General features: G+C 30.2%; 2 protein-coding genes across 2 annotated transcripts; one reads left to right on the top strand and one right to left on the bottom strand.

Moving 5' to 3' along the window:
* Positions 1 to 78: 78 nt before the first annotated feature.
* On the top strand, positions 79 to 11,053 carry LOC107397411 (15-hydroxyprostaglandin dehydrogenase [NAD(+)]). The gene is made up of 5 exons (XM_015978534.2): positions 79 to 290; positions 338 to 458; positions 4,846 to 4,952; positions 5,004 to 5,332; positions 10,612 to 11,053. Exons 1-5 carry the CDS (start codon positions 198 to 200, stop codon positions 10,721 to 10,723), a joined length of 762 nt encoding a protein of 253 aa, XP_015834020.2. The 5' UTR covers positions 79 to 197; the 3' UTR covers positions 10,724 to 11,053.
* Positions 11,054 to 17,193: 6,140 nt separating this feature from the next.
* On the bottom strand, positions 17,194 to 18,385 carry LOC107397659 (15-hydroxyprostaglandin dehydrogenase [NAD(+)]). The gene is made up of 4 exons (XM_015978536.2): positions 18,179 to 18,385; positions 17,893 to 18,134; positions 17,735 to 17,841; positions 17,194 to 17,685 (listed from the first exon to the last, which is right to left on the bottom strand). The coding sequence occupies exons 1-4, from the start codon at positions 18,292 to 18,294 to the stop codon at positions 17,212 to 17,214; spliced, it is 939 nt and encodes a 312-aa protein (XP_015834022.2). The 5' UTR covers positions 18,295 to 18,385; the 3' UTR covers positions 17,194 to 17,211.
* Between the last annotated feature and the right edge of the window lie 5,518 nt (positions 18,386 to 23,903).

Raw genomic sequence — 23,903 nt, 5'->3', positions numbered from 1 at the left:
ATAAAAAATGTTGACAAACAGTTGTACGCTACTAGCTGCGCACTGAACCCTCGATTTCTCCCCCTTTAGACGTCGCGACGCTTGCAGGGCGCGGCCCTCAGTCTGCATAAACTCGCCAATAATAACACATCTACTCAATTTTGGAATCTTTATTTTCATAGATTTGTAGTTTTTTGTAAATATTTATTGTAAATATAATGGATTTAAAAGGTAAAGTGGCTCTAGTAACCGGTGGTGCATCTGGATACGGTAAAGAGTACTGTAAGGAGCTTTTCAAGCACGGGTGCAAGGTAAGTGCTCCAGATTGTACAATTTTGAAATGACCGGCGTCTTCAAGGTGTCTATATGTGATATCAACACAGACGCAGGCGAAGACTTGCTCCACCAGTTGTCAAAGACTGCCAAAGACAGAGTGATTTTCTGCCCATGTGATGTAACCGACTATCCACAATTCGAAGGTAGACTTCCCAAGTTATTTGTTTTTTTTTTTTAATTTTTTAATTTGATATAAAAATGGTGTAATGATAAACCGGAGGGAGAATATCTGTTTAAAATTAACTACCTGTGTTGACACATTTAAGTTTAAATATTTAAGGAAAGTATCACATATCATTTAAAATAATTTAATTCGTAATCTCTTAGATTTGTCGTTTAGTTTGTAGGAACGCTTCTTTATTTTACAATAGTACAAAGCTTTTTACTTTCAGCACATTTTTTCTCCATCCTATTTTATGCATTTGTAAGAAAACTTTAATTTTTCAGTTTATCTCGCCATAAATTATTCTGTGGCCGAATTCTCCATAATAGGTATCTGCGATTTTAAATTTGATGATCCATAATTTATTCAGTTCAGTGTATATGTATTACAAAAATGAAAAATCGAAATCCACAACTAAAACAATTAGGTTCATTTATTAAGTTCTGATCTATTAAAGCTGGACCAATTTTAAATCCTTGATGGAGTAGTGTCTTATCGATAATTTAATTAAAATAAATTTAATGTGAGAACAAATTCTGAGTACTTTGCAATTAATTAAATTATTCTAAGATTTTGATTTATGTTGTATGCAGATTACATTCGCCGATTTCTGTGGTAAAACCATCAAAAACTCAGAATTTTGTTTGCGGAAAGTGAACGTATATTTTGGAGTTTAACGGTAATTTTTTTAGAAGTCTAAAAAAACAATAAACCAAGTCTTTAGATTTCAATAAATCAGATTCAATAATGTGAGGCTGTTAAACTTTTTTCAATAAAAATTAACCAAATCTTTTAATTTGGTCATAAATGACGGAATTGTTCGAGAATTTAGTATTTTAATTTTAAATACTTATTGGCACTAAAAGCTAATTTATTTTTTGAAAAAAACAGTTAATTTACTCGAAAATATGTTATATTTAGGTGAACTATCCTTATTTCCAAAAACACAAGAATCAAAAAAAGTTTTTTAAGATTTCGTTAAATTTACTTGATATCTGGTCACTTAATTTGATCAAGAATATTTTATTTTGACAAGGATTAGAAAAAATATAAAATATCACTTTTGATTAACTTTTGTGAGATTTTGCCAAAACGAACCAAAAAATCAACAATTTTTATAAAAAATAAGAGTATTGTTTTAATTTAAACTGGTAACATTTACTCAGTTTACGGCTTTAACTGTTGAGCACATTTTTGAGTAAAAAACTCAAAAAGTCATATACAGTGTGCTCAAAAACTGGCGCACCAACTCAGTGGTACGTTATTGAGAAGCAAGTGCAGATTACGGGAAAAATATTGAAAAAATTCCTAAAGTTATATTTTAAAAAATCTGGAGCTACAAACTTATTGTGTTAACTTCTTTAGTTTTCATTATTTTTTATGTGTTTATGTTTCATACCAGGTAATCGTTCCGTAACAAAACGATGAATAATTATTTTAAAATTTACTATCAAATTTTAGCAGTTTTTTTAATTTAAAAAAATTAAAATTTATCCAAAAAATCACAATGTGCCAACACTGGGAATTATTTCCTAGGAAACCGTTTCAAAAATAATTATTTTTATTGTTGCTCAAATTCTATTGCGATCATGACTGTTAGATAACGTTGCCACATATCATTTACCTAAAATTAGTTATTTATCAATAACTTTAATACAAAGTTTTTTTTTACTATTTTTACCTTTATATGTAACCAGTTCTCTACCACACACCATTGAGTTGGTGCGCCAGTTTTTGAGCACGCTGTATTTAATAAAACAGTAACGTTTTATTTTTAAGCGTGTAAGCACAATCAAAATCTTTATTATTAATTTTCAGCTCAATTTCGGGTATCCACCTAACTGAAGATCGAAAATAAGATTATCTTTCCTTATCTAGGGTGTTCATAAGCCGCCCAAAAAACTGAGTTTTTTTTCTTAAAACCAAGTTATTCCTAGAAATTTTATTAAAACAACTGAAAAAAGCTCCCACTTTGATCACGGATTTATTTCCGGATTTTGAATTCATTTGTATGCTTTTTTGCAAGATTTTGTCTAAATATGTACGTCCTAGATCAAGAACTCATTTATTTATATATAAATACAATTAACTTCTTACTTTTTTGAGCCTATTTGCAATTTTTTCGTTAAACCCTATCGTTTAAATTCTAACATTATTTCAGTTTATTCTTCAACACTGACAAAATTTACGGTTTTTCTCTAGTGTAAGAAAATCTTGACAACTGTTTGGCATTTCTCAATACGAAACGTCAGATTACTTCTAACAAATGTAAATCAATTTTAAGCTTTGTTGAGTTTAATTCAAAAAATAAAATGTTGTATTCACCTTGTTTTTGTGTAAATCGGTTCATTTATTTCACCTTGTGGATGATAAACCTATCACTCGACGTTTAAAATCCTCTCGGTAATAAAGCGTCCGATTTACGCTCAAACTCGTTGAATATTAAACAATTTTTTCTCTTGTTTCACACTAGTGATATAACAAACTAACCAATTTGCCGAAATATTGCAAAAATAAATTGACAATTTTGTTAAAAATGTTACTATTTCGTCCTTTAATTATTTCTTCAGATTTCGCTAGAATAGTATAGCCTCCTAACTTGTTCTAATATGATGTAATTGTGTTATCTAGTTTAACATTGTTTGCAGAGTAATTTTTCAATTATCAGTGTTTGCGGTAAATTTTTTGCTACATTAATTCAATTTTTAACTAACAAATAAGCATATCAATGTAGTTTTATGGATTTTATGGGTACTGAGGATATGTACTTGATTTCAGAAAAATTTCAGATTATTAGTAGATAAATTTAATTAGATTTTTTTAATTTAGGAATTTAGAAATTGTAAACTTTACGTTTCTCTAGAACTGTAAATAAACCAAGTGAAGAAACTGATGATAACCAACATACCCATAGCTTAGATTTTCTGGGATATTTTGTAACTTTAAAGTTTATGTTTTAAACTCAATGTACCAGGTGGCAACCTTAATCTTATCGCGCACCCAAGAAAATCGCGAATTCTAATAAAATAAAAAATAAGGACCATTCTCGATTTTTATTAAATTTTTTTGTTAATAAATAAAGTCGTAGCAGTTTTGTGAGATTTTGGGTACTAACTGTTAACTTAAGTACAAAGTTTGTAGACTAAGTAAATGAATCCTTTTACCTGCTAGCCCATTGAACCCAGGTATCAAAATTCTAAATTTTATTTTTTTTTATTTATACGCAAACCAGACGCGTGATTTATTAGAAGATGATATAATTTGCCAACAAAGGAATCACTTACCAGTACAATAAAACAACAATAAAATTGACAAAATGTGATGCCTGAATTGAAAAATCTCAACGAAATCTTTTACAATCTTATCTCAATTACAGTTCACATTGTCACCTAAATTTACGTGACAAGTAACAATTCAGAAATAACAATAATTTTTAAAGTTAAAATGTAAAAGTGCAGTATTTTTTTGATAATTTCGTAAACAATTTTATGAAGTGAATACGCGTATTTTAGTATAAAGTTCAGAATTTGACTTTTTGGTCGAAAATTACTTTTTTTAATTATCTTTATCTACAAGTAAAAAATTACCAAAAAATTAGGAAAGATACCTTTTGAACGTACAGTCAGGCGTGTAATATGCATTTTTTTATTTAATTAGAAATTGCTATTTTCTTAGATGCGCGATAAGATTGCTGCACCTGGTACTAGGTAAATTTGAAAGTAATGCATATAATTTAAGGGGTGATAGGTGATAGCAGAACTCAAAAGAAGTCACAATAACTCAGCTTGCCTTATCCGAATGTTTATAGTTTCTGAGATATAAGAGGGTTTTAGTCAGCGAATAAATTTCTAAAGCCTTAAATTTTACCAACGAAATTTGTAAAAAAATATGATCTTTAAGGCTAGCTCTTAAACCTATTATTTTTTTATTTTTGTTATAATTTGCAAAAACAACCACAGAAAAAAGGGTCTTAAAAATATAAAAAGGTGGAATTTTTTTTTGGCGAAGATTCGACCGAATTCCATTCTCTCATGTCACCAACTATTACTCATGTAAACTTCCGAATAAAGGTACATGCGTACAAATAAACTGCGTTTTCACTAAATTTTTTGACAAATATTCCGGAGTTCAACCATTTTGAAACTAATTTAGTTGAACTCAGAATGGGTCGTAAACAAAATTTTAAAACTCTAGCTGTATTAGAAGTTAAAAGTTTATAAAGTAGGGCCTAAAAGAATCACCCTTGTGATCAACTTCGATTATTTAAAAAATACGAGTACATATTTTTCTCGTTACAAGTGTTAAAAAAAAACAAGTTGAGTCAGTCAATACACAACACAATTTATTCAACACAATAAATGTTGCAGAGGCTTTCCAAACGACAATTCAGAAACTCGGAGGCGTCGACATTGTTATAAACAGCGCGTCGGTGATGAATGACCGGCTTTGGGAGCTCGAAGTAGACGTCAATTTGGTATGACACCAAACTCATTTAACCTCTCATTAATTCGCAAATTAATTACAGAACGGTGTAATCAGAGGCTTGCTCCTGGCGTTCCGTTTCCTGGGCCGGGACAGGGGCGGTCCGGGAGGCGTTGTAGTGAACACGGGCTCCAGCTGCAGCACGCACCCTTTCGTCTCTTTGCCGGTCTTCACAGCCACTAAGCACGCGGTGGCGGCTTTAACCCGCTCGTATCGAGATCAATATCATGTCAACCTAACGGGGGTCCGTGTGGTCGCCTTATGCCCTTCGCCCACCGAAGCCGCTCTCTCGGGCGATCCCCGTAAAAGGATTCTCAGCGGGGAATACGAGCAGGCCTGGCAGAAGGATATCAGCAGTACATCTGCAATAAAGTGAGTAAGATTTCGTAGTAGTCTTCTGAAATAAGCCGTCAAACCATAATGTTGGGGAAAAGTTACCGGACAGTATACAGAGTGTCTCAGCTGAGACTTTCGAGATATTTGTCAATTTATGAAATTTAAAATGCAGATATTTTAGAAGATGGAGATTAAAATGCAATTAATGCAACAACTCAAGTCTTAAAAACGTAATTTTTACATGCCTTTTTAAAATGTTAAGCCTTTTAAGACTTATATTAAAAAATTGATCGTCAGTGAAAAATGCTGTTAGAAAAAACTCGTTCGTGGAAGACGTCTGTTTCCCGATAAAAATGAGAAACAAATTGTTAAACGTGGGTACAGATGCAAAAGCGTAGATCTCTATGACAAATGAGCACTACCATTGAATTTTGGTCAATTCGGAAATAAAATTAACTAGACGCCCTCTGGTGATGACTTTTAAACTATGTCGAAAACAGTAAAGAAATTTTCGTAATGCCACATTTAACTGACATTTAATGAATTGTTCAACAATTTTGCGTGTTTAGTGTTAATTACTTACAATAGAAAGAATCACTTTAAAAGTACGTGGTGGTAAATACTAGCGTTGACTTTGGTTCTGTAGTTTTTCGTGGTATAAAGTGTTTATTGTTGGAACTTGAAAATGGATAAAAAGTGAAAAATATTTAAATTTTAATTACAAAGTGTTATCAAACAGTTGTCTAATTAAAGATTATAAGTAATGGATCACAGCGAACACAAAGTTTGGCTCAAGAAACCAATAAATTAGTGAAGTGTTATGAATTTTAGGTTAGAATTTTCCACTGAAAAAAATCATGAAATGCTGCGGTAAATCTACAAAACTACAATAAAGATTAACAACTGCTGATATATTTAAACGTAAATTATGCCAAAAGGTAGGCTTTTCAATGTCTTTGTAATAATTTTCCAATAAAGAAAGTGAACCAAACAGTCATTCGTTATTCGTGTTTTCCTCGTCATCTCTCATTTGTCAACATAAGTTTCTTGCATCAAAGATGCAATAGTCATTCCGCATAGGCAATATAATAATTGTGAAGCCCCAAAATTCGTACAACGCTCAAAATATTCGAATAAACATTTTCCCGCCATTTATGGTTACTGTTTTCGACCTAGTTCAGTGGCGCCCCCAACGGTAATTTTACTTCCGAATCCTACTCGCGGAAACGTAACTGACACGTAAGGGACATTTCACAATTATCTCTCACCCATACAAAATTAAAAAACAATATTTTTGACTTACTTTTGGTACTGGATGCTTTAATTCTTTCAAAAAGGACTAAAAGACTGGACAACTGAAAAAATTCTAGACACTTGAACATTCAGGACTTTGGAAATGTTTCGTACACTGCTGATTGGAGTCTCTTCAAAAGCTTGAATTACAGCCACAACTATTGCTTCGTTTCCAGTGAGTGAGGACAGTGACGTGTTTTGTCCTCACTCGACTTAGTTCAGGTGCGCTTCCTGTGTCTTCAAATTATTGACGATTCTTTAAACTTTAAATTTCATAAATAACATTTCACAAAAAGTCCAACGACACATTCCATAGGCGAATATTGAGTCCTTTTTCAACAACACAAAAATTTCAGCCTCTGTTGTAGGTTTTTAAAGTAAATAAACTTCTAATTAAACAAGGTGTACCTCAAGGTAGTATACTAGGGCCTTTATTTTTCGTAATTTATATAAACGACCTATTAAACATTTTAACAGTCTCAGACAATAGTGCAGTTAACTTTGCTGATGACACAAACATATTAATTTGGGGTGAAAATATGACAGATACAATGAAAGAAGCAAAAATATGCATGAATAAGGTAATAAATTGGACTAAAAAAAATAAATTAGTGTTAAATTTTGGAAAAACCTACGGCATTCATTTTGCAATATGTAATCACAAGAATACAGAGAAACCGAATAAAATTGTAATAGCATCTAAAGAAATTGAATTAATAGAGAAAACTAATTTTCTGGGAATATGCATTGACCAAAAGTTAAGCTGGACTAATCATGTAGATAATTTATTAAAAAAATTAAACTCAGTACATTTTACAATAAGTGTTTTAAAAAAATACATTAACATTGAACAACTAAGAATAATATACTTCGCAAATTTTCAATGATTACTAAGCTACGGAATAATATTTTGGGGGCAAAGTGGAAAGATATCAAAAGTATTTGTTGCTCAAAAACAAGTCATGAGAACTATGTTTAACTTAAAATATAATGAAACTTGTAGGAACATCTTTAAAAGCAATAACTTTTTAACAGTAACTGGTTTATACATATATAGATTACTTTTATTTTTCTTTAAACAGAATCTACTATTTAATGTCACTAACTACCATAAGTACAACACTCGCAAAGTAGACTTAGAGTATCCAAGACACAAACTCACGCTGACGGAAAAAAATTCTCATTATGCAGGAATAAAACTACAATAGTTTACCTGTGCATCTACGCACACCTTGTAATTTAAATTTATTTAAAAAGAAAATGTTTGACTACATTTTGGATCTCGAACCATATACTTTAAATGAATTCTATAATAGACAGGTTTTTTGTTTTGTCTTAAAATTATTTTTATGTTATTGTTATTTCTGTGTATAATACTGACGTTTTTCGTATCAATTTTGTTACTACATTTGTATAAATTGATAGAAATAAATTATTATTATTATTATTATTATTATTATTATTATTATTATTATTATTATTATTATTATTATTTCACCAAATTTAAACAATTTTACTGTTCTGACAAGCACACACACTTTTGACAGTTTTTTCCAATGGTACACAAAATGCCACATAGAAATGCTTCATCAATTGTTTCAAAAGGTGACTCCCCAAATTACTATTAAAATTCGGATTAAGTTTTTAACAACAAAATTTAATTTTTTTCTTGGATCAGCCGAGCGATTTGGTTAATTTTTTGTGTGGTCATCTATTTTTCGGGGTTTAATGATCCAACGGTAATTTGGCTTAATTTTAAATAAAAGAAATATGTTTTAAAATTCCATTTTTTAACTAGAGGTCTTTTTTGCCCCTAATTGAAAGACCACCTCCTAAAATATGTGCATTCTAAATTTCATAACAATCCGTTGACAAATAACTGACATATTAAGCTCGAAAGTCTTAGCTGAGACACCCAGTATAAAAACCTTTAGTTAAAGAAGAAGCCAAAAAAAAAACGAAAATGAAGTGCTTTTTATACATTATTAAAACCGGAAAGAACTACCAATATTTTAAATAAAAATTGTAAGGTATAAAATTTTACATATTTGTAATAAATTAAAAGGTATTAAATAAAACGAGTTGCAATGTTTCGTTTATATAATAAACATCATCAGGCTACAAAATATACATCAAAAATACAATGTAACCACAATTAATTACCAACCTTTTTACTCGTTCAAATTCTTTTAAGTAAACATTAAAAGATGGATTAACCTAAACGAATTTTGAGTTAATTTTAAAGATTAACTAAATAAGTATTATAATAAAAAATTGAAAAAGATTAATCTAATTTTTAACTATTATTTTTAATAGCTTTGTAATAAAATTCCAAGAACTTAAACCATTATAATTTTAACAATAAAAATAGTGCCTACAATAATATAAATTGATACTTTACTTGCAATTATTACTAAAAAATAAAAAATTGACGTTACAATTAGATATGATTAAAGTTAGGAAGGTTATAATTAATATCCTAGTGACAAAACCATTAAAAAACAATATAAAACATGATAGAAACATGGTGACCATAATTATCAAATATTAAAAGAATTTGTAAATTTTACTGAGTTTATCAGTATCTGATTTGAATTAACAGCAATATTTTGAATTTTCGGGATATGACTCATTTCAAAAGTATTTCTTTTTTTGTAATGTGTTTTTTCATCAAGAACTTCAACACCATCAAAGCCAAATTCGTGTTTTGTTTTTCTTAACACAATTTTCTAAGGCTGTTAGATTAGTTTTACATTGTAAGTTATATTCTCTATAATCATATTGGTGGTTTTTTATTTTATCCTTTTATTTATTTTCTTTCTTTCTTTCTATCTTTTTCTTTTTCTATTATTTCTAGTTCGTCCAATATAAATTTGATGACACGTTTTACGACTATAATTCGATATTAATTAACAAATAATTAATTGTGGTTATATAATATTTGTAAATGTTTTTTTATCTTAATGTTGCTACTCGTCGTTTTATTTAAATAAAACAAAACAAAAACTTTACAACCTTTTAATGAAGCTGGTCTTATTGTCCTGAAATATTATTAACGCCTTTGTGAACATGTTAAAGGTTAAAAATGGTAAACAATTAAAAAATTAATTATAATTACGTCAAAAAATAATTTGGAATGAATTTAAATTTGGTAATTTAGTTCAATTTCGTCACTTTTACACTTTTTAAAGAAGTTTTTTTTTAAACAGAGTTAAAGCAGTTAAAAGTTAAAGAATGTAACTGATAAGTATGTAGTACAACTTAAAAAAAATTATGGTGAGTAAAACGTTAATAATTTTAAAGCAAGGTTTTTTTATTTACTAGGAAATGTAATTAACTTTATTATGAACAAGGATGACAATTTCAAAAGACAAAAAAGTTAACTTCGGATAAATTTGGCGTTAAAATTGTGACATACTAATGTTAATAAATTAATAATATATTGCCAGAAAGCCAGAAACATTAAGTTAAAATATAAAAGTATAAAAAGCATAAAGTATAAAATATATGTAAATAAAACTGCTGATGTATTTTTTAAGTCAAATAATATAACAATGTCTTCACCGTACAAAAGCTGTTTATACTGAAAAATTAAAATTGTCATAACTTTGTTACTGCAAGAAGTGAAAGGTAATAACTAATACATTTCTTAAAAAAAGCCAAAAAAGTAACGAAATAAAACAAAATTACGATATTGTAACCCATTCCGATCTATTTTTTTACGATATATTATTTTTTTGATTTTTTACAATTTTAGCCCTCAAAATGTTTGTAAAGGCCAAAAAGTTTCTGACTTTACGCAAAATTTGGCCAATTTTAAAATTTTGTAAATTTTTCGTTGAAACGTCTTTTTCATGTTGAAGGCAATTTCAAATCCAAAAGGACCTTCGGAATCGAATTCAGCAGAAATTTTTTTTATAACAATTAAGTGTAACTAATATCTAAAAAAATACATAAAGCTTTTCCCCAACATTTTGCTTTAAAGGCAGAAAAACGATTTCATAACGTGGTGGGTTCCTCAGGGCCGAAAATTTGGGCAAGGCGTTGATAGAGATTATTCAAAAAGCGCCGAGTGGTTCCAGCTGGCTGGTGGAGAGTTCGACTCCTCCGAAAGAAATTGTTCTATTTTCATAATTCAAAACTTGGTTTAATAATCACGCTCATATCTGTTCGTTTACAGCTTCGCAACGCCATTTCACGTGTCACTTGTAGCGATTTATATAGTTAGACTAAATAATGCTTGTACTATAAAGCATGATACAGGTTAGATGTTAGTCGGTGAGATTTTATTTCAAAATTATATCATCGATTGATTGTTATCATTATTGCTAACAGCTGAAATTTTTATCTGATTATTATTGTTTTTTATAAAAAGAGTGGAACTCAAAACTATTATTAATTGTACTGCTTATTAACTTTATAAAATGATTGTAACTTTTTTTAATAAACTGGGTTGAAACCTGATGGCTATCTTTATTTTTTTTGTAAGTTGTGTGGCGGGCTTTTCAGTATTGATCCGAGCGTGGCTCAACCAATAAACAGAAAAAAAAATCTGCTTAAACAAAATATACGTAGTTCTAAATATTCTGACTGATCTGATATTAAATTGCATCCTATTACCAAATTTCCGCGTTTTTTTACATTAAATTGATTTTTTGGTAAACGCTCTCTAAATTTTTTTTGAGAGATTCGTTACAAAAAATATTGTATCTAACTTGTTTGCAATTTCCCACATGAGCACAAGTCCGAATGTGGTAAATTGCTAGGTAAATAACTATTTCAATTTTGTTGTTTTAGAGAGCTGGTACCAAAAGAGTTTGTATGCATCACTTCCGCAAAATAGTTTTAGCGGATTCATATCGTTAAGAACATTAAAAACTTTCTTTTGTGGACTTATTACATAAATAACTATTAACTTGTTAATTCCAAATTTTGTCGGCAGACTTCAGAAACTCTCTTAAATTTGCGATATACAAAATAATTTTGTTAAAATCCACTTGCTTCTCCAAAAATAAAAATGTATATTATTACGTGGCAAAATTGGTGGATGCGCCGGGTAAAATGGTCACATAATTTGAGAATGGGCGATACTTTAAACAGTATTAAACATAAAAAATTCAATTAATCAAAATTTTGTTTTTTAATGTCAATATAAAACAAAACTATTGTATTGTGCAAAAAATACAAAAAAAATTGTTGCTAGGTAGCCTCAAAATTACAATATTTAAATTTTTATCCTAATTACGTATTTATTGTATGCGGCCAGCGACATTTTTATAGGCGTTTACACCACATTTCAGCAGTTTTGGAATGCCATAAAAAATTGCAGAAATTAATTATCTTTTGGTTTGGTAGACTCACCTGGTAAAAAGTGTCACTTTTGAAGTCGCGAAAACCTAATCTTAAAAATCTTTTGGGTCGCCACCTTAATTGAATATTTAAAAGCTTTGGTCAGGGCGAATATCAAAGTGCATCTTTAATTTGGACGTTAGCAAGCACACATTTATAAAAAAAATATTAATTTCACGTAAGTTTAATTAATTTAATTACACTTCATTTTTATACGGCATTTACGTTACTAAGAGTGAGAAATAAGAAATAATTGAACAAAAAAAAAGAAAAAAAGAACTTATGTTCATTTTCGAACACAAAAAAAGTAAAAGCAATTTTAAAATTGTACAAGCAACTAATACACCCGGTATCTTTTGATAAAATCTGGTAAAAAATTAGAGAATTAAATTGAAAAAAAGTGGAAGAAAATATTTTCTCGAGCTAATTCGCCGACTTTTGAACTGAATGTATTTGCGTTTTAGGTGAATTGTTGCAATTATATAGTTTGTGATGTTGATTTATTTAAAAAGTTTGTGTTAAAATATCTGCAAAAGACGGTCAGGACCTGGGGCCTGGTGGCTCAGTGGTATAAGCGCCACTTACGACGGGGAGGTCGGGTGTTCGAACCCGGATCAGGGTAACAATTTTTCTATGAAAAAAAGTGAAGAAAAGGTAGGTGAAACAACAAGTAAACAAAAATAAGAGATTGAGAGAACACATAGACGTATAAACGTAAAGCGAAGCATAAAACTGACAGAAATAAGAAAATATTGCGACAAAAAGTAAAAGGACGTAAAGGCGCCAAACTGTAAACGTAAGAGGACATCCTAATGAACCTTTTGTCTTGAGAGAAAAAGAGATAAAGGTAAAGGTGAAACATAACTTCAAACTTTAGCGTTGAATCATTAAATAACTTTTTTCTTAAATGATAAAAAATTAAACGAAAATATTCAATTTATCTCTAAAACTTTTTAGTTAACTGAGTTTGTTTATTATAAAGTCCCGAAAAACATTGTTAATAAAAATCGTGCCCACTGAAAATCCAGTAGGATTTGCGCACGTCCACTATTTTTGACTAGAAAATACACAAATTTGGTGATTTTTGGAGAAATTATGTCCATTTTCAAATCAAAAACGTGCTGAAAGTCACAAAAAAAGTAAAAACAATTTTAAAGTTGAAGATAGAATCAACTTATACGCCTGGTATCTTTTGATGAAATTTGGTGAAAAATTAGAGAATTAAATTGAAAAAAAGTGGAAGAAAATGTTTTCTCGAGCTAATTCGCCGACTTTTGAACTGAATGTATTTGCGTTTTAGGTGAATTATTGCAATTATATAGTTTGTAATGTTGATTTATTTAAAAAGTTTGTGTTAAAATATCTGCAAAAGACGTTCAGTACCTGGGGCCTGGTGGCTCAGTGGTATAAGCACCACTTTCGACGGGGAGGTCAGGTGTTCGAACCCGGATCAAGGTGACAATTTTTCTTTGAAAAAAAGTGTAGAAAAGGTAAGTGAAACAACACGTAAACAAAAATAAGAGATTAAGAGAACACATAGACGTATAAACGTAAAGCGGAGCATAAAACTGACAGAAATAAGAAAATAATGCGACAAAAAATAAAAGGACGTAAAGGCGCCAAACTGTAAACGTAAGAGGACATCCTAATGAACCTTTTGTCTTGAGAGAAAAAGAGATGAAGGTAAAGGTGAAACATAACTTCAAACTTTAGCGTTGAATCATTAAATAACTTTTTTCTTAAATTATAAAAAATTAAACGAAAATATTCAATTTATCTCTAAAACTTTTTAGTTAACTGAGTTTGTTTATTATGAAGTCCCGAAAAACATTGTTAATAAAAATCATGCCCACTGAAAATCCAGTAGGATATGCGCACGTCCACTATTTTCGACTAGAAAATACACAAATTTGGTGATTTTTGGAGAAATTATGTCCATTTTCGGTCAAAAACGTGCTGAAAGTCAAATAAAGTAAAAACAATTTTAAAATTGTAGAATCAACTTATACGCCCGGTATTTTTTAATGAAATCTGGTGAAAAATTAGAGAATTAAATTGAAAAAAAATGGAAGAAAATATTTTCTCGAGCTAATTCGCCGACTTTTGAACTGAATGTATTTGCGTTTTAGGTGAATTGTTGCAATTATATAGTTTGTAATGTTGATTTATTTAAAAAGTTTGTGTTAAAATATCTGTAAAAGACGGTCAGGACCTGGGGCCTGGTGGCTCAGTGGTATAAGCGCCACTTTCGACGGAGAGGTCGGGTGTTCGAACCCGGATCAAGGTAACAATTTTTCTATGAAAAAAAGTGTAGAAAAGGTAAGTGAAACAACACTTAAACAAAAATAAGAGACGTATAAACGTAAAGCGGAGCATAAAATAATGAGGCAAAAGGTAAAAGTACGTAAAGGCGCCAAATTGTAAACGTAAGAGGACGTCCTAATCAAGGTAGAAAATACTTTTTGTCTTGAGAAAAAAAAAGATGAACGTAAAGTGAAGTGCTGTGTGGTCACTATGTTTAATGTAATAAACCAAGTATTTTACTATCCACGTTATCTATGAAATGTAATGTTGGTTGCTTCAAAAATTTTTTCAGGCTCATTATTATTCGTGGACCATCCTGTATATACAAAAATAATATCTACTAAATATTTTCCATTTGAGTATTAGACATAATTCTTATCTAAGTCGAAAACTACAAAGTTTTAAAGTCACACGAAACCGCTTCCTGCTTTATTTATTTATATTGAGAACTGCAAATTCTGGATTTGATTTTATCTCGAAATAAATCCCCACATCTACAAACCAACACTACTTAATAATTGTTTTGATTCATAAAACATAATTAACTTTTCTTTACATTTTCTAATTTTGTCTCTGTCCCTATCATGCTTTTTTAATTTAACGTTTTTTTTTTGCTAAAAACACATAGACATAGCGTGTTAATTTAATCACATGGCTTAATCCACATTTAAGATTATTTCAAAAAAATACAACCAAAAATTACCTATAAAATGGTACCTATAACACAACAGGGGAAATAAAGAAATTAAAAACTAAAAGGAATTACGAAAAAATTTATTCTTGAAAAATGATCACATTTATAAAGTACTATTGCTGATGTACTAATTGTTTTTTTCGAAAGGTACATAGTTTATGCACAAAACGCTTGGTTCCATACTTTTGCCCAATGCTATAATTGTACACAATTATTTATATATTTTTTAAATCCAAGCCGTGTTTTCAAAGAATTTATTAGACACAAAAATATTTAATTTTGTAGTGACACTCTTCCCGCAAAATTCATACGTTTTAATTTTTAACTTTAGCTTCAAAAACTAGTGATCAGCAGATCGTTAGCAAAAAATTATTTATTTTCACGGCCGTTCTTTTAATTCAAACCAATTTGTGGTGTTTATTTTAATTCGACCCAAATCTTCAAAATCCTACGATATCTGAAGAAGAATTTATTTATTAATTAATAGGAAACCTAGTTACAATAGTTAAAAATAAATAAAAAATTACATTAGTGGATAAAAGTCACACTTATTGCACATTTATCTTCACATAATCTTTGATTTTTGATTTAAATATAGATAGAGTACCTGCATTTCTAATATTGTTTGGTAACTTATTATATTCATTAATACCCTTAAAAAATAAAGATAACATTGTTTGTCGGTAATTTACACTTTGAACATTAATTTTGGAAGAATCCCTAGTCTGGTAATTGTGTACACTATTTCTGCAAATAAGATATTCACTGAAATACTCTGGTACTCCAAGCTTAATTATTTTATATACAAAAATCATGGTAGAATAATACAGTCGTTGCGTCACAGAAAACCACATTAGGGCCGATAACATACATTTTATAGGTGTTAAGCGGTTACATCTTAAAATTATACGCATTCCTCTATTCTGAAGCTTTTGCAGTTGTACAACATGACTAGGCCGTAGCAGGTACATAAGTGTGGCACAATAATCAAAATGTGGTTGGACAATACAATTGTAAATTAAAATTCTTGTTTGCATTGACACATGCGTAGATATTCTTAAGAAAAAAAAACAATTTCGTCCTAATTTTTTTACAAACATAATCGAGATGACTCTCAAAATCGAGCAAGCTATCTAGGTAAAATCCTAAATACTTACATTTATTAACAAACTCTACAGTTATGTTATATATGCTTAAATTGATGTTGGCAAAATCAATTTGGTTGTATTTATATTTAGTTGTAAAAATTAAAGCTTTAGTTTTGGACACGTTTACTTTAAGTTTATTTGTGTTAAAATATTTTTCAAGTATTTCGAGAGCCTTGTTCATTTTTTAAATACATTTATCAAGATCAGTGTCATAGCATGCTACCAATGTGTCATCGGCAAACAAATTAACAAAATCACAATCACAATAGTTTACAATGTCATTAAGATAAATTAAAAATAAAAGAGGGCCAAGAACGCTACCTTGTGGTACACCAAATTCACTAGACACTTCATCAGACAAAACGTTATTATATTTAACTTTTTGTTTCCTGTCTGTTAGATAACTTTCAAACCATTTAATGACATTACCCCCAATACCATAGCACCGCAATTTAGTTAATAAAATATTTCTATCGATAGTTTCGAATGCTCTTTTAACATCTAAAAAAACTGCTACCACATATCTACCACCGTCAATTTCTCTTTTAAATTTGGTAACAGTTAACTGCAGGGCTGATTCACAAGAGTGATTTTTTCTAAAACCTGACTGATTTGTAAACAGTAATTTATTTTTATCAAAATATTCTACTAACTGTTCATATACTGCTCTTTCAATCAATTTTTCAAATGTGGGTAATGTATTAATAGGTCTAAATTCTTTATTCCTCTTTCAGTAATCATTCTACAAATTCTTTTCTAAATATGATCGTAGTACCAAATCGTACGTCCGATTTACACTCAAACTCGGTAAATAAAAATTATAGTCCTTCGTAAATAGTAGACAGTTTCTAATGAGAAACTAGAAAATAGCCAATGGGCTATTTCCTGATGCGCCACATAGAAATGTTTACTAGACACATTTCAGTACCAAATTTCAAAGGTTTTCGCATAAATCTGAAGAATCTTATGAGAAAAATTCTGTTGTACCTAAACTATCCCGATTGTAAACTGTCTCCATTACTATAGTATCCTTCGTAGGTGAAAATGTTTTAAAATAATGTAAAAAGAATTTTAGAATTATAAATTTTTGTTTGTAAATAAAGAAACCATTATTATTAAATTCTTTATTACAATAATTGCGATTCAAGAATTCGGTATTTTTTCCAATCTGGGATATTCAACGAGTACAATTTGGACCCATCCACCACCCAGACGCTCCCCGAGGCCCCATATTTCAAAACGTGAACAGCCGACTGTCCACAAGCGTCAGCATTCTGTCTCTTAACTTTACACAAAAGTATCTGCAACTGATTGGCCATTTTCTCATTCAGTGCCCTTTTTTCCGCATCTTTAATAAAGTTAGTGTTGGTGATTCCGGGACACAGCGTAACCACGCGAACTCCGGTGGTTTTGAAGTTGGTTTCGTGGCCAAAACTCCTCGAAAGCCCGATTATCCCATGAAAACTCGCCGAGAGAGTGGGGGCAGGAAACAGAGGCTTGACTCCATGGAGGCCCGAAAAGTTGAGGATAACGCCCCCACTGCCAGAACTGTCTTTGCTCATTACTCTGTACGCTTCAAGCGTACAGTGAATTGTTCCGACCTAAAGCTGGATTTTTACTTTTTACAATTTTGTTTGAACTGAAACGTACAAGATTGGTCATGATTTCTTTCTCCCAACAGCGGCCGTCGAAAACACCAGCGGCGTTAATCACTATGTCAATGCTTCCGAATTCTTTTATCACTTTATTGAAACAATCTTTAAAGTAATAATAAATTATACAACTTGTTCCTTGACTGGATTACTTACCGTTGACTTGCACTTTAGACTCGACATCACAATTGAAAAAAACAGCTTTGTTTCTTCCGTAAGTTGAGTTCAGGGCATGGACAGATTCGCGTCCTTTAGTGTTGTCTACGCCAATAAGAGCAACGTTTTTGGAGTTTTCGGATAAAATTTCGTGGGCTACGGCTAGTCCAATGCCGTCTGAACCTCCAGTTATTAGAGCTACTTTGCAGTTGAAATCTATTAGGGGTTTTGGTTTTCCGGGACTAAAATTATTCGTTTTCAAGCCGGATTTGTTGGAATCACTTACCAATCAATTTTGACTGGGTTTGGGCCTTGTCTGTGATGAAATCTTGCAATGTTTTGTGAAGTTATAAATAGTGGAATAAGGGTTTTAAAGTTTTTTGATGCAACTTGGTAAAACATGATTTTGCTAAAAGTATTTTAACAAAAAGTGGATAAATGACATTGTTATCACGCTTATGTCAGACAGTGCAGCATTGTCGCTTCAAAATGACAGTAAACTCTCGATAAAATGAAAATACTTTGACAACAATTATCAAAAAAATAATGTATGGTAGCTCAAGACTATTGGATGTAAATTTAAGTTTTTTTATGATCTCTGAGGTCCTCCTTCAAATAAATAAACCTGAAAAGAAGCTATGTTTAAAATTTCTAACTAGAACATGTCTAGATAATGCCTATGTGGTGCCTCAGGTTTAATAAAAAAAAAGTTACAAAAAAGTTACTGAAAGACGAAGAAAGTGATTGGTTTGAACCAAAAAAAAACACCTTTTAATTTTTGTTAAATCGATTTAGGTCGAAGGAAGCAGCAAAAGACATCACAAAGAACAGTAGATCCTCAATTATTTAAGCATCCATTTATTATTCGTATTTAGTGTTTCACAATTTAATTTTTTATTAATTTTTTAACTTAACCAAGTACCGAATCTATTTCATATGCTCCCATTTATTGAATGTAAAGTTAAGTTTTTTTATGATCTCTGAGGTCCTCCTTCAAATAAATAAACCTGAAAAGAAGCTAAGTTTAAAATTTTTAACTAGAACATGTCTAGATAATGCCTATGTGGTGCCTCAGGTTTAATAAAAAAAAAGTTACAAAAAAGTTACTGAAAGACGAAGAAAGTAATTGATTTGAATAAAAAAAAACACCTTATAATTTTTGTTAAATCGAATTAGGTCGAAGGAAGCAGCAAAAGACATCACAAAGAACAGTAGATCCTCAATTATTTAAGCATCGATTTATTATCCGTATTTAGTGTTTCACAATTTAATTTTTTATTAATTTTTTAACTTAACCAAGTACCGAACCTATTTTATATTCTCCCATTTATTGAATGTAAATTTAAGTTTTTTTATGATCTCTGAGGTCCTCCTTCAAATAAATAAACCTGAAAAGAAGCTATGTTTAAAACTTCTAACTAGAACATGTCTAGATAATGCCTATGTGGTGCCTCAGGTTTAATAAAAAAAAAGTTACAAAAAAGTTACTGAAAGACGAAGAAAGTAATTGGTTTGATCCAAAAAAAACACCTTATAATTTTTGTTAAATCGAATTAGGTCGAAGGAAGCAGCAAAAGACATCACAAAGAACAGTAGATCCTCAATTATTTAAGCATCGATTTATTATTCGTATTTAGTGTTTCACAATTTAATTTATTATTAATTTTTTAACTTAACCAAGTACCGAACCTATTTCTTATTCTCCCATTAATTTATAAATTTTTCTAATTCTACCAAACAAACGACACAAGAGAAAACAGAAATGGAAGTTTTAACAATCTCAAAAAGTGGAACCTATCGAAAATTATGTATTCCAAAGAGAAAGAAAGCAAAGTCATAAATAAAGATTACATTTAAATTAAAGGGACAGTAAAAAATATTATCAAAATAAAGTCTCAACTATTGCTAACTTAACTTTAACGTTACTTTAACGTAACTTGTTTTTATTTTTCGTGGAATGGGTATTAATTATCATTTTTCCTAAATACACATTTTATATGTGAATTATTATTTGCACTTTTATACACATTGTTCTCGTAAATATGCTGGCCTGCAAAAAATAACTTTTTTTCTTTCCTTAGAATCCCGCGTGATTCTGATCATTATAAATTAATGTCTGATTCGAAGTTTATAACAAAAATTATGTATCACATTTTTTTGTAACAGATTTTTTAAAATTCATTGTTAATTTTACTTAAAACTACTACAACTACACATTTTAATGATTGCGACTGTAATTCAAAACGCTAAATACTAAAAATCCTTGAAAAAATCTAACTAGTTGCATAATAATAGCATTCTTCTTTAAAGTTTTTTCCTTTTTATGTTTTCCACTAAAGTTTCTTCAACCAACTGACTATTTCCCGTTGTCTCATCTCTCAGCTAATGTGTGATATATCTTAATAAAACTTTTCTTCATGTTTATCGGTAATGCGTTAAGATCTTCGGTAAAAAAATTTAAGTGAGAGTCAAAAAAAAAGAATTTTTGAAGAGCACTTCGCATATTTCAGACCTTATAAAAAAAGTTCTAAAATGATTTCTTGGTAGTTCATAGGTTTATCTAGCCATCAACACATTAACTGAAATCGTTTTTCTAATGTACATACAGATACAGATGATACTATTGAAATGGATTAAGGTAGCGTAAATGCAATAATGAAATAAATGAAATAATAAATTTCGGAAAATTAGAACTATTTTTAAAATAAAACTATACGTGATGACGAAAACTAAGAGCAATGTGTAGATATTCAGCACTTTTAAATCTTCATTTTCAGACTATTTTTATTTAAAGGAAGATTACGTTGCAGACCATTGTTGTTTCTTATTCTTATTAGTATTGAACTAATAGAGCTAAGACAGCTATCCATGTTTTTCAAATATTTGGATTGGCTTTGCCCACGGAGGGACTAGATAATCGAGGTTTTACTGTATGCATACATTAAATTAATTAATAAAGACCGAGAAAATAAATTATTCCTTGCTATCGGCTTGTTGGTCTTCAAAAGTTCTTAAAGTTGCACATTCGATAAAAGCACGAATTTTTCAGGAAAGGTCACTAGGAAATTATTCTGCGAATCCTACTGACTGCGCCAATTAAATCCGCTAGCTAAAAACTAAATATATTGCACAGAATTCATCGTTTACTATTAATCACTTTATTTTTCTGGTCTGGTTTGCGTCTAAATAAAAAAGACCGATTATTTCACCAACCAAGTACAGTAAGGTAAAAATGACACTTTATTTACAAAAAATAATACAATAATGATTGCAAAATTAATATTTTTTATGGCTCCATTTGCAGCTGATACTTAGGTTGGTCTGTTAGGAATAGATGCATTAAGGTCTTGACAAATTTTTTTGTTAATTCTCTTCAAGCGTTTTGAATAACAACCCAAAGTTCAGTTTTGTTCTCAGGTCTAAAATTCCTTAATTATTATTTAACCATGGTCGTTCCGAATCAACTTTTTTTGTTCCCAACTGTGCTTTTGTTGTTGTATTAGTCCGCAACTGCTCTTATGCTATTACCCTCCTCCGGTTTCGACAGTTATAAGAACTGTGTCGTGTTTAGTAAGTTTTGGCAATTTTAATATTTGACACTGACAAAAATATCATGCTAATACCTACTCATTCCAGCAAAAATATGGTGTACGCGATTATATTGCTCACCTCTGTATCTTAGAAAAAAAAAACTAATTAGTACATCAAAAAATCAAAATTTAGTTTTAGAGTTATTCAAAAATTATTTTTTTCCAAGTGGCATTTTTTTGTTAAAAGATTATGCTCTAAAAATGTCTTCAAAGTCGATATTATTGTTTTTGAACCAATGTTTTTTTTTAATAAATTATTAAAATTTCGTTCCGAACTCTTTACTAAGATTTTTTCAACTTGGCCAAAGTGGTTGTATTTTACCCTAATAACCAGTGTGAGAAAATCTTATGGGCGAAGGTTAGAGCATGGGCGCGCGCTTGCAGTCAGATAAACCTTTAAATCGAAATGTTGTGGAACAGCTTGCATTGTTGATATAAGTTAGGAGAGTATTAAAAAATGTTTAGACAAAGAATTTTTTGTTTCAACCCTCGCGAAGGGACTGAAAAGACGTTTTAGCTAAAAATTTGCAAACACCTAAAATTGGACACATTTTGCGTTTACATACTCATATCTTCCTTCTGGATAAAGCTAGAAACTCCGTTTTTTTTTGCAAACAAATTTTCAATAAATGCAGATTTATACGTAGTTTAACAAGGTTGAGTTTTGATAAAGGGAAACAAAAAAATTACATTTTCTTGTAACGTTGCATAATTGTGTAGTGAAATTTCCGAGATGCGAGAAAGTTTTTTAATTTAAAAGATAGACTCCCACATAATCGAGACGAAATAAAGCTAATACTTGAAATACATTTTTGGTGCAAGAATCATTTCGTTATCTGTAAGACTCACCAAGTTATTGCAATTTAAAATTACTGCAAAATGCGCCTGAGGTGAAACCGAACCGTATTTCCCTCTGAAGCGTGTTCATCGCCTTTGATAACATTTCGAGAGCTAAAAATCGTAATTCGTAAATAATTAAAAAATAATTAATGTCACGTATCTATTAATATTATACCTTTTCTTTTAACCGCCCTAACTCTCTGTTAATTTTAATAATATCTGAAAAGTCAAAAGAACATTTTTATCTCATGTACTTATTTAAAAAGCATAAAAGTGACCCAGTAGAACTAAATTACGAAATTGTAATTCATTTCAAAGTATTCTTTGGTGTGACATTAATATTTTTTTAATTATTTACCATTTTTAGCCCTTGAAATGTTTTCAACCACACCACGTTTCAAAGGGAAATACGCTGCGATTTCACCCCGAACACATTTTTTAGGTAATTAAATAATCCTTCTTTAAAGTCCTTTTTAAAAAAAATATACAAATCGTAACGTTTCTGACGAATCAACAATTGTAGTTACACGCTGGGGTACTTGGTTAGAAGCAAATGTCTAAAAATTTTAATCAATTAAAATCATTTGTTTATTGCTTTAAACGACGATGCACAAAGCATTAAATAATGTAAAACTTTAGTTTTAACCACAAATTTAGTTTCTCAACTTAATTTTATTGAAAACAATTTTTCAAATATTCCAACTACGATGAAATTTCTAGAAACGTAAAATTTTAAATTATCCTTTACAGTTGAGAAATTTGAGTCTACGTTGATAGAGTAAAATTCTGTAGAATGGTAGTTTAAGTTTAGTTTTTAATTTTAATTTCCACTGAATTAAAACGCAACATTTTCAAAATGTAATAGTGACTTACGCTCCCCTGTATTAAACATCTTCATTGGTGTCCATGTAAGATTGAGGAAATGATGAAGTTATTTTTTAACGATTATGTCAAATTAAGTGCATTTTTTTAAAATTGATTCAGAAAATAATCTCAACAAATATACCGCAGTCTTAATAAATTAGCGACTATTTTATTGCCACAATTTTTCTCGGGTACTCCGTAATTATAATAAAACAATAATATTTATGTTTTAATTAGATTTTTGTAAGCGACCGGTAACATTAATTGTATAAACCCCTAGTAAACTACGCCAATGCACGCGCTGTAACGGATCATTTCATCGATAAATATGAACATCGCGAGAGCGCTACGACGAATCGGCTGATCGGTTGTGGCCTCATGGCCACCCCATAAAATTTCCTCACATTGCTAATAACACACATAAATAGTACATCTGGGGCATTTTAACAGGATTTTGACACGATGTATTCGATTGTTTAAGGTTATTGCCACTCGAACAGACAACTGAAACTTGGCGCAAAAATGGTGGATGCGCCGGGTTAAATTTCTTTCATATTAATTTATCATTAAATGAATGTATAATTTAGACGACTTTACACAAGAGCGAGTGCAGTGAGAGATTGCATCTATTAATTATACAGAGATGGGCAAAAGTATGAAACCAAGAGTTTTGTGTCAAAACTATGTATAGTGGTGAGCAAATTAATCGCGTACACT

The sequence above is a fragment of the Tribolium castaneum genome, chromosome 1 (assembly GCF_031307605.1).
Source record: "Tribolium castaneum strain GA2 chromosome 1, icTriCast1.1, whole genome shotgun sequence".
In the NCBI taxonomy this organism is placed as follows: domain Eukaryota; kingdom Metazoa; phylum Arthropoda; class Insecta; order Coleoptera; family Tenebrionidae; genus Tribolium; species Tribolium castaneum.
Note: the sequence above shows the minus strand (reverse complement) of the source record. Positions and strands in the feature narration are given on the sequence as shown.